Source organism: Lithobates pipiens, unplaced genomic scaffold (genome assembly GCF_037356315.1).
Source record: "Lithobates pipiens isolate NorthernLeopardFrog02 unplaced genomic scaffold, aLitPip1_a1.2 Scaffold_28, whole genome shotgun sequence".
Taxonomy (NCBI): domain Eukaryota; kingdom Metazoa; phylum Chordata; class Amphibia; order Anura; family Ranidae; genus Lithobates; species Lithobates pipiens.
In genome coordinates, this window is record NW_027507789.1 from 106,971,733 (window position 1) to 106,984,116 (window position 12,384).

The 12,384-nt window shown below is 40.6% G+C and overlaps 1 protein-coding gene across 2 annotated transcripts in view; it reads right to left on the minus strand.

Annotated features, from left to right (window-relative positions):
* Positions 1–12,384, minus strand: part of BRCA1 (BRCA1 DNA repair associated) — a 353,109-nt gene that overhangs the window by 299,586 nt on the left and 41,139 nt on the right. For both annotated transcript variants that reach the window (XM_077459504.1, XM_077459503.1), the window contains exons 3-5: positions 4,422–4,475; positions 4,250–4,330; positions 1,735–1,823 (exon numbers count right to left, since the gene is read on the minus strand). In XM_077459504.1, the coding sequence (XP_077315630.1) occupies positions 1,735–1,823; positions 4,250–4,330; positions 4,422–4,475 (224 nt within the window). The remainder of the gene's footprint in view (positions 1–1,734; positions 1,824–4,249; positions 4,331–4,421; positions 4,476–12,384) is intronic.

Below are 12,384 nucleotides of genomic sequence, written 5' to 3' on the forward strand. Positions count from 1 at the left end.
CCCAAAAATGGGTGACAGATTCCGGGTGTAGTTTCCGGGAGATGACTGATTCGCGGTCCTCTCTATATTTTAAGAGAGGTAGTTGGGACCCGGAATTTGGGAGGCTCTAAACTGACATTTGGGTGGGAAAGAGTCTCCCTCCCTGACCACAGGGGGTTAATGACCTCCAGGAAGACAGACAGCCTATAAAGACAGGAAGTAGACAGAGAGGTGTGGTGAGGAGGAGAAGGAGATGAACACCTGTCTGAGGAGCTGTCTGGCTGTGTTGTTATATTTGCTATTTGCTGTTTTGGAGGCTGCAAAAAGATCTCTGCAAGGACTCTTTTTGGTGAAGACCTATCTACAGAACTGTAGGTGCTTTTCTTTTTGTATTATTTTGTGCTGAAGACAAGCGGACTTTAATTTACATTTTTTATGCTGGAGAAAAGCTTTATTTTTTGATTTATTTATAAATAAATATATTTTGGTTTCACCTGACAACGGTTTATGCACTTAATCCTGCGGAGCTAGTATCCCCAAACTTCACACTATGTTTTATATCGGTGGCACAGTGGTGTAGTGGTTAGTACACCTAGCAGTAAGAAGGGTCGCTGGTTCAAATCCCAACCACGACACTACCTGCCTGGAGTTGGCATGTTCTCCCTGTGCCTGCGTGGGTTTCCTCCGGGTACTCCAGTTTCCTCCCACAATCCAAAGACATGCAGGTAGGTTAATTGACTTCTGTCCAAAAAATTGGCCCTAGTATATGAATGGGGACCTTGGATTGTGGGCTCTTTGAGGGTAGGGACCGATGTGAGTGTGCAATGTACAGGGGCAATTGTAGACACTCACTCAGTTTGAACTGGATGGACTGGTGTCTTTATTCAACCTTACTAACTATGAAACTATATCACAAGTCGGAATTAACCACTGAGGAATTGTGGAATGAGAAGAAGGTTCCTCTTTACAGGGACCATCAAGAATGACAAAGTGAGAGCAAGATAGTCACACATAGCTTTGGCATCCAAACAATGAAAGGAAATCTCCTCCTGATACACTGAGCCCAGGCAGGGGGAGGTAGGGTCGAGGTCCTGGTTGAGGTGAAAGGCCAAAACCACCTTAGGAAGAAAAGCTGCAAGTCTTAATACCATCTTATCCTTGTGTAAGACCAGCACCGATTCTTTATAGGACAATGCAGCCACCCACTTCAGGTAACATAAAATTTAAATAAATGCATAACCATACAATATCCAAGCATATTTTCTAAATATTTTAGACTCAAAAGTCTTTTCCTCAGCTAATCATAGGTTTGTATTTATTACTAGAATACAAGCTGCCTATGAATGGCTGAGCACCACTCAGCCATTCATATTTATTTTGATTTGGGTGTAACACCGAAAGATCTAATCTCCAACCCAAAACAGTGCTTTATGTATTTGAGGCTATATACAGTGGGCCCAATATTTAAAGTGACATTAAAGCTGGACATCAGTTTAAGTATGAGACATACTCAGTCCAGAGCACTCAAATTATTAAGTGTTTTTAAGGACATGAGCAATCTACTTTGTCTGAGTAGAGCCTGTTCCCTGCCAGCATGCTTCAGAGTGGGACCCTTGCTCTTTGCGGTTAAGCCGTGATCGCATTGCAAAGGTTCAATATGCACCAGTAATTATTTTTTTGTAGCACAATTTCTTAGCTTGTTATTGTCACAGAAAAGTAGTCATAACATGTTACACGAACAAAGCAAATACATACATTTGTATCCAGAATCTAGTTCAAAAGCATTGATAATCTTCATCAAGCCATCAATCAGCAGTTTAAACCTGGGGCTTTCCTGGAGACTTCTACAAAAATAATGTGAAGAAGGTTTAGCAGATGAGTCAAAGCCAGAAAAATCTAAAACAAGCTAAAAAACAGAACAAAGGGTGAGTGTTTGTGTTAAAGAATATCTATGCACACAGCATGCACTTTAATCGTCTAACAGCACCGTAATAGAAATGCAAACAATAGGCTTGACAATCCATCCAGTAAGTGTACTTGAAAATTATCCTTTTATGTTGTGAGTTCTGCCTGTCTGCTGGCCATCTCTTTCCACAACTTCCTGGATTCCATGCACATTTTGCAGCTTCACCTCTGCTGTTTACTTTCAATTTCTACAGACTACATATGCCAAAGTACCTAGCTGCCTGCAAACAGAAGGCAAGCTTTGAAATGCATGACACAGTGGTGTCTACTCGCAGAGTATAGTGACTATGTGTCACAAACTTCAAGGCAGTAAAACGTGTGGGAATCTTCACAGAGTAAGTTTACAAACTTCAAGATCATTCAGATTATTAAAAGACAAGAAATAATTTAAATAAAATGTGGAAATGAATGTATGATTTTACATTTTAATCCATTTTAAAGCATATTTATGGATAACACAAGCTCCAGAGAAACCAAATGGGTATCATTTATTACAGTCAGTTTATCCATGAATTGATTTCTAATTATTTTGGATTCCTGCACTTAATGAACTGCTAAATCTCCTATCATAGTTCTGTGCCTTGCCTCACTGAATAACCCCATTCATGGGAGCTATTAATAAAATACTTAAGAAAAAACGACCAGAAAAAATTGTTTCCTAGTGAAAAAAAAAAAAAAAAAAAAGGGGGGGGAGAAGAAATCTAATTGAGGGCACGGAAAAAAAAAACAATTTACTATTTTCTTTACTGAAACATATGAAGGATGCAATTGCCAAATTTGGCTGGCTACTATCTCTTCAAATCACTTACAAACAACTTCTCCAATGTGGTGTACATTAACACACATTACATGGGTTAGCATACTGCGGAGCCATTCATATTAAAAAACACCCCAATGCACCACTTTGACACACATATATTGTTTTAAATTCCTAAGCTTATTTTTTTATTTATTTTTTTACCATAGGATTACAAATTACCAAAACTGACGTAAAAAGAAATATTATAATATATAAAATAATATATTATATAAAGAATATATTTTTAATATTTTAATTGCATTTTTCAACAATTTTCTTTTAAACAGAAGCACGTTGTTATTGTAAAGGCAATGGTATAGACATAGACAGGCCGAAGTAAAAATTTTTATGACTGAACCTCAAAGCCTGTATGTGATCACTATGTCATGAATGACAAAGTGATCACATCACTGGGAACCCCTCTTACTGGTTCCAGATTGCTAGTATAGATAGGAGCGGTTATTGACAATCAGGTCTGACAGCTAGCTGTCAAAGGAGGCAGGCAGGCAAACTTAACTTTTAATTTACAGAATGCAGGTGGGTACAGGGCTTAGGTTAGCCATATGTTAATAGTTAAACTAGGTAGAGATCACCCACCTGGGTTGATACTACATGGACACACTTGTTTGCATCCACAGGCCTTGGAATATAGAAGTTGAAAGCGGAAGTTATAACAACTTGATAAAAAAATTAATGTAAACACACATTCCCCATTAATAATTATGCTACCACAATTAGTGTGTGCTCCAGCATTGCTCCTGTGTCTTTTTGACAGAGGCTGCCATTTTTCTGCAGCCCAAAAGACCCAGTAAATCTTTAGGCTGTCAGCAGATTGGCCTCCAGTGGATCTGATTTTCAGCAAAGGGAAATCATAAAGTAATTCATTAGGACTTAAAGTGATACTAAAGTCTATTTTTTATTTTTTTTGTTAAAAATAACAAACATGTTATACTTACCACTTCTGTGCAGTGCTGTTGCACATAGCAGCCCAAGTCCTCCTCTTCTCCGGTCCCTCTTCAGTGCTCCTTGCCCCTCCCTCCTGTTGAGTGCCCCCACAGCAAGCAGCTTGCTATGGGGGCACCTGAGTGGACCCACAGCTCCCTTTGTCCATTCAGACATGGTGCCACGGCCCGGCCCCCTTTCTCTCCTTATTGGCTGACTGACTTTGATTGACAATGGATCTACGCTGCTGTCTCAGCCAATGAGAAGGGGAGTCCCAGACAGCAGAGTCTCAACATCACTGGATCTAGTTGGACCTCAGGTGAGAATTAGGGGGGCTGCTGCACACAGAAGGTTTTTTATCTTAATGCATAGAATACAATAATATAGAAAACCTTCTGCCTTTAAAACCACTTTAATAAATATATATATATATATATATATATATATATACATACATACATACATACATACATACATGTCTCTCTCTCTAATATATATATTATCTGTCTCTATAAAATCATTCAATCTAATAAAGAAGAAAATTATAGTTTGAGGTTAAAATACCTTTTAGTAACTTCTTTCTTGCACATGGGGCACTGGGCTCGGCCTTTCTTTTTTCTGCCAAGAAGTTGCAACATGCAAAACCTGCACAAAGAATTTAGTGGAAAAAAAAGTGTATTAATGGTGACAATGGCTTTCTTAACAGATAGAACCAATGAGCTGTGCAAAATATTACCTGCAAAATATATGATCACATCTTGTAGCAACAGGCTCCTTCATTAGGTCCAAGCTGTTAGAAATAAAAGATAAAACATCATCTCTCCACTGAAGCTGGAATTGGTAATGTCAGTGACTGCTGAGGAGGATATAAGTTTAAAGGCCCCTTTCACATGGGACGGATCAGTAATGATCCGCCCCGTGATGAGCCGCTTGCTCAGTGGGGATTGCTCCGTTGTCCCCGCTGAGCCGGCGCTGGACAGGGTGGTCTCTGCACACTGTGCAGGGACCGCCCTGTCAGATCTCCACTCTCCTCTATGGGGATCGGATGAGCACAGACCGTCTGTCCATGTTCATCCGATCCGCTCTGCAGACGGATAGAAAAATAGGATTTTCCTCCGTCTGCAGAATCGTACAATAGCGGAGGTGGATGATAGCGGGTGTCTGCGGATGTTCATCCGCAGACACCCGCTATCCCATAGGAATGCATGTATGTCCGTATTTCATCAGCAAACGGATGGATGAATTACGGACATAATGTCCGCATGTGTGAAAGGGGCCAAAGTGTCGCTAAACCCACATCATAAAAAAAAATAAAAAATCAATTAATGGTGTATTACATGCTGTTTCCTTTTCTGTATTCTGCAAATAACCTGTTGATCCTGCTGTTCTCCATCTCCACTTTCTGTCCATGTCCCCAATTCAGCTAGGGATTTTGCAGCTGTGGTGGCAGTTCTGCACATGCTCAGTTTTCAGTGAGTTACTATGCTGAGCAGATCTGAGCAGCCTGTGCGACTACCACATGTGGGCATATAGGCATTGGTAAATGACAGCCCACCTCCCTCCCGCCTCCTTCATGCCCACTAACCAGCTAAAACACAATGGGGGCGGGATATTACAGCTTAATTGATGGATGCTTCACCTTCCTCTTATTCTAAGACACAGGCAAGAGGGGCGTGACCCAGTCTGTTACTGGCAGAAATATTTTTATTTTTTGTATATTTTTTTTTTATATATTTTTATTTTCAACATGTGACCAGCAGCAGAAGACTAGCAGCTCCTTCTGCTTGTTTGCCAGCAGACAGGCTGGGAAAGAGCTTGGTCATGTCACAGCTGTATATTGATTAGAAAAAAGGTACTTCGTTTTTTTTTGGATTTTTTTTAATTAATATATCTTTATTGAAATTTTCATCACAGGAATAATAAAAATCCCCAATACAATTCATAGTGTAAAAGCATGAAGGTATGCAGTAGGGTTTATAAGAGCCTTAAGTATATTAGAAAATACACCTATAGATGTTGGCATAAAATTGCCTTAAATATTAACATAGAAGTGGAAATGTATTTTAAATAACTAAACAATAAAAATCATGACTAATATTGGGAAAAGCAAAATTAAATGAATTTTTTTTTTTTTTTTTTTTTTTTACAAAAATAATTAGCTCGCCATCTTCCACATACAGAAATAGATGGGACAATGTAAATTGAACAGTGTGTGTTTAGTATCACTAACTTATGAAAGCAAACAGAACATTCAACGTCAGAAAAAGGAGTGCTTGATAAAACAGTATAAAAGGAACATTCAACACAGACCATGGAAGCAAGCTATGAGATGCATACAGTGCCTTGAAAAAGTATTCACACCCCTTGAAATTTTCCACATTTTGTCATGTTACAACCAAAAAAACTTAAATTTATTTTATTGGGCATTTATAGAATAGACCATCACAAAGTGGCACAAAATTGTGAAGTATAAGGAAAATGATAAATGATTTTCAAAATGTTTTATAAATAAAAATGTAAAAAGTGTGGCATGCATTTGTATTCACCCCCCCCCCCCCCCCAAGTCAATACTTTGTAGAACCACCTTTCACTGCAACTACAGCTGCAAGTCTTTTTTGGGGATGTCTCTACCAGCTCTGCACATCTACAGAGCAAAATCTTTGCCCATTCTGCTTTGCAAAATAGCTCTAGCTCTGTCAGATTAGATGGAGAGCGTCTGTGAACAGCAATTTTCAAGTTCTGCCACAGATTCTCAATTGGATTTAGGTCTGGACCTTGACTGGGCCATTCTAACACAAGAATATGCTTTGAACTAAAGCATTCCATTGTATCTCTGGCTGTATGTTTAGGGTTGTTGTCCTGCTGGTAGATGAACCTCTGCCCCAGTCTCAAGTCTTTTGCAGACTAACAGGTTTTCTGCTAAGATTGCCCTGTATTTGGCTCCATCCATCTTTCCATTGACTCTGACCAGCTTCCCTGTACCTGCTGAAGAAAAGCATCCCCACAACATGATGCTGCCCCCACCATGTTGCACGGTGGGGATGGTGTGTTCAGGGTGATGTGCAGTGTTCAGTTTCTGCCACACATAGCATTTTGCGTTTAGGCCAAAAAGTAGAAATTTTGGTCTCATCTGACCAGAGCACCTTCTTCAACATGTTTGCTGTGTACCCCACATGGCTTCTCGGAAAGTGCAAATGGAACTTCTTATGGCCTTCTTTCAACAAAGTCGTTCCTCTTGCCACTCTTCCATAAAGGCCAGATTTATAGAGTGCACAACTTAGAGTTGTCCTGTGGGCAGATTCTCCCACCTAAGCTGTGGATTGCTGCAGCTCCACCAGAGTTACCATGGGCCTCTTGGCTGCTTCTATGATTAATGCTCTCCTTGCCCGGCCTGTCAGTTTAGGACTACAGCCATATCTTGGTAGGTTTGCAGTTGTGCCATACTCTTTCTATTTTTGGATGATGGATTGAACAGTGCTCTGTAAAATGTTAGGATATTTTTTATAACCTAACCCCACTTTAAACTTTATCCTGACTTGTCTGGTGTGTTCCTTGGCCTTCATGATGCTGTTTGTTCACAAACATTCTCTAACAAACAAGAACAGCTGCATTTATACTGAGATTAAAGTACACACAGGTGGACTGTATTTACTAATTAGGTGACTTCTGAAGGCAATTGGTTCCACTAGATTTTTGTATCATAGTAAAGGGGGCTGAATACAAATGCACGCCTCACTTTTCACATAAAACTTTTTTACCCCGACCGGCTCACTTACTTTTACTGCAGCACAATGACACCGCTGCACGAAACCCAGTATGGTATGGGGATCCCTTTAAGAGCCGCCAGAGGTCGTGTGCACCCGTTGCACAGCAGGGGACAGGATGTACTCGGCCGGTGATCGTGCTCGGAAAAATGTGATCGTGTATACGAGAGTCAGCACCGAGATTTGTGTGTTTATAGCACTGATCGCTGTATAAACGTCAATGGTCCCAAAAACGTGTCCGTCGCAGTACCACTAACAAAATCACAGATCACCATTACCAGTAAAAAAAAAAAAAAATGCCAAAAAAATGCCATAAATCTTTCCCATAGTTTGTAGACGCTATAACTTTTGCGCAAACCAATCAATATATGCTTGTGGCGTTTTTTTTTTGTTTTTTTTTACCAAAGATATGTAGAAGAATATATATTGCCTAAACTGATGAAGATTTATATATATATTTTTTCTAATTTTGGGGATATGTATTATAGCAAAAAATATTTCTCTTCAAAATTGTCCCCCTTTTTTTGCTGATAGCGCAAAAAATATAAACCGCAGAGGTGATCAAATACCACCAAAAAAAGCCAATTTTCCTTCTACTTCACAATTATGTGCCACTTTGTGTTGATCTACCACATAAAATCCCAATAACATACATTTAAGTTTTTGATTGTAACTTTACAAAATGTGGAAAATTTCAAGGGGTATGAATACTTTTTCAAGGTACTGTATTTTCATATTTAAAGATTTTCCATTGAAATAACTAGGCGTTATGCGAGTCTGGAAAAGCCCTTCTGAACGCCAGAAGTGCTGCAGAGAGCTCAGAGCAGAGAGCTAGCTGTCTTTTTCAGCATCAGCATGATTCCATTATGAACAAAATTGATGAAGCAATCCTGTTGATTTTGTTGTGGAGTGTAAGAAGACGGAGACAACTGAAAGAGACAAGTAGCAGTCATTGCTACATTCCTTGCAGTCACAGTGATTTTATTAAGGCTACTTTGCAAGCATGTTTGGGGAGCTTCAAAAATAGATATTGGTACATTTGATTACCTTCTTTAAAGGCTGCAAACCAGACTGTTCCATATACACACCCATATTAGGATGAATGGGTCACCTGGCTCCTGGTCACACTCGGGTATGTTATTAAGCTAATGTCAATCAATATAAACCCAAGTAACGGAAGTCATGCAAGAGAGATCCACAGCTGAGACTCCGATGTATGTAGAGTGCTCTCCTCCTCCACCTTCCTTCTTACCCACAGCTGACTCCAGCAGCACATGCAGAAGTCATTTCAAGCTGTGGGACTACTGAGAGCAAAGCACTTAGAGGTGAAAGTAAACAATTTGGTTCAACTCTGTTTTATTATAATTGGAGAGATTTGCAGCATTTTCATGCTGATTACAGAGAAGCAATACAGGGCTGCAAATTTGCCTGTGCACGCATTGTGGAATTTTGTATATTGTGATATTAGCAGTTACACAATTGCTTTCTTTGAAAAGCTTAACTACTTGATGTCTCATCTTTTAAGTGGACTGTCCCTAATTTTAGATTAAAAGTGGAAGCACAACCCAATACTACTGTTTTTATTTTTTTATTTTTCTACATGTATGTGTATATATGTATATGTTACCCATGACCCTGTATGATTGATAGTCTTATGCTTACAACAATCACATTTACAATATATTGCGTTTTGCTTTTCCTGAACATTGAAACATATTAGCTATTTTTTTTATTATTTTTTTTATAGACTAATAATGGATTTTTTATAAGAGCTTACCTGTAAAATCCTTTTCTTTGAAGTATCATATTTATCGGCGTATAACACGCACTTTTTTCCCCGTAAAATCAGGGGGAAAACGCGGGTGCATGTTATACGCCGATCCTCCACTATATTGGAGCCTCTGGGCGGCTTTTAGCTGCCTTCGGGCCTTCTCTGCGCCTTTCAGCCGCCTTCGGCTGAGAGTGTCCGAAAGCTGACGAGAAGGGCCGAAGGCGGGCGAAAGCCGACAAGAACGGCCGAAAACTACCGAGCGCTGCCGAGATGTCACAGGACATTTTGGCGGCGCCATTTTTAAAAATAAAAGCTGAATATAAAACTGACAAGGCTGAAAATGACATTGACAAGGGGACAACGATGGACAAGGCTGCATGACAAGGCTGCAATGATAGACAGGGGTCATGACAAGGCTGCATGACAAAGCTGCATATGACACTGACAAAGTTTCAGATGGACACTGATAAGGCTGCATTGATGGGCATTTAAATGTAAGTTTTTTTTCCTTAAACTTCCCACCTAAACTTGGGGTGCCTGTTATACGCCGCTGCGTGTTATACGCCGATAAATACGGTAAATCACGGGACACAGAGCCATAGTAATTACTATGTGGGTTATAGGCCACCTTCAGGTGATGGACACTGGCACGCCCTAAATTAAAAAGTGCACGCCCTATATAACCCCTCCCACTGGTTAGAGTGCCTCCGTTTTGTAGCAAAGCAATACACGTGTATACCAAGAAGGGAGGGACCTCTATGTCCCGTGATGTACTTCAAAGAAAAGGATTTTACAGGTAAGCCATTATAAAAAATCCTATTTTCTTATCGTACATCACGGGACACAGATCCATAGTAGTTACCATGTGGGATATCCCATAGCAATGCCAACTGAAGGGAGGGAGATACAACAAAGTAGGGCACCAAGAGACAAGAGAACTCATACTGCAACCTGCAGTACACTGCACCCAACAGTGATGTCCTCATGTTTTTTACATCTACTTGATAGAATCTGGTAAATGTATGGACTGAAGACCAAGTTGCAGCCTTGCAGATTTAAGCCATGGAGGCTTGGTGATGCACTGCCCAAGAAGCACTAACAGCCCTGGTGGAGTGCGCTTTAATGTGAAAAGGAGGAATTTTCCTCTTAAAACCATAAGTTTGAACAGTAGAATAGTAGATTTCGATGCTGCCTGTCCTCTTTTAGGACCATCTGGCAACACAAACAAAACATTTGTTTACGAATCTGAGCGGTCACCTTTCAATATACCTTGACCACTCTCACCACATCAAGAAAATGTAGTGACCTTTCTTCCACAGAAACAAAGTTCTGGGAAAAAAATTAAGGCAGAACAATATCATGGTTTAAATGAAAACCCGATACGATCTTCAGTAAAAATTCAGGATGAGGCCGCAATACAGCCTCATCCTTATGAACACCGATGCTCTTCTTGCAGAAGATATGGCAACCAAGAAAATTATTTTCCAAGAGGACCAAGGGAATATCTCGTACTGGCTCCAAAAAAAGGCTGCTTCTATAAGCCGATAGGACTAAAATGAAGTCCCAAGGGATCACGGGTGACCAAACTGTAGGATTAATCAGTGCTATCCCCTAAATAAAGTTATGAACCAGAGAGAGGGAAGCAAGTGGTTGATGAAAAGAAAAAAACTGATAAGGCCGACTTCTGCCCATCAATAGGATTAGAATTCAAGCTTGCCTTGAGTACCATCTGTAGGAATTCAAGGATCCTATCTATGACATATTTCCTGGGGTGCCAGCCCCTGGATTTACACATTTTTGACTAGCATTTACCAAAGTAAAACAACTGAGGCTCACCGCCCACGATCTTTCAGAATGTGGTTCTCAATAGCCAAACCGCTAAATTTAGCATTTGTAAGGTAGGATGGAATACAGGACCTCGCAAGAGAAGGTCTGGCCATAGTGGTAGGGTCCAAGGGTCCCCCACCGCCATCTTAAGATCTCGGCAAACCAAGATCTCCTGGGCCACAAGAATCACCTTCTTCCGTTCTTGCTTGATCCTACGAAGAATGCGTGGAAGCAGCAGAACAGGAGGGAACACATAGATCAGTAAAAAACTGATCCCACTGAAAAAAATCAAGGTATCTGTTTCGTATGCCATTGGATCCCTCGTCCTTGACACAGAGTTCCACATCCAGAACTTCCCATCTTCTGGTATATCAACAGAAACATGTCGGGCCGAAAGGACAATTGTTGGCGCCTTAAGTAGTCCGCCTGTCAATTCCTATTCCTGGAATGAAAATTGCTAATAGGCAAGGAATGTTGTTTTCTGCCAAGATAGAATATGATTCACCTCTTTCTGGGCCACACAACTTCTCGTGCCCCCTTAAATGATAAAAGCTACCGCTCTGGCACTGTCGGATTGGATCCTGATAGGACAATTCTGTAGTTTGAGCCTCCAGGCCTCGAGGACCAGGCGTACTGCCCTAATCTTTACAATATTGATGGACAAGGTCATCACTGATTTGGACCATTTCCTAGGACAGATGCTTCTTCCAGGACTGCTCTACTCAGCCCAGAAGGCTAGCCTCTGTTACCACCTTCCAGGTAACTGGTAGAAAGGATTTCTCTATTTGAAGATTCTTGGATATCAACCACCAATTGGATCAACTCTTGATTCCTGACACAAGCATGGCAACACGCAGAATCTATTGGATTATATATCTATATGCTTCCTGATTCTGGTAATTAGACACTGTGTATCCCTTTGGATATCACACTAGTCAAACAATTCCAACATAGAAATCAGATGCCTTAGTTCCCATCTTCTTTCCTCCAGCTTCCTCTGTGGGGGGCACATTTAAATCTGTGACCACTTGTAAGCCTTACGGGTCGAGGTTGCCTCCCCTTTGAGGAAGCAGCATCCAGGATCACCAGTGGGGGAATCTTCTGCTTTTTCGATATGTCTATTTAAAGAACTCTCCGGATAAACAAGTCCATTTGGTGGAAAGGAAATATAAGAACCCCCTGAGGAAGACCACTTCTCCCTAACATTCTTAACCACTTGCCCACTGGGCACTTATACCCCCTTCCTAACCAGGCCAATTTTCATCTTTCAGCGCTGTCACTCTTTGAACGACAATGGCAGTCATGCAACACTGTACCCATATGAAATGTGTGTCCCT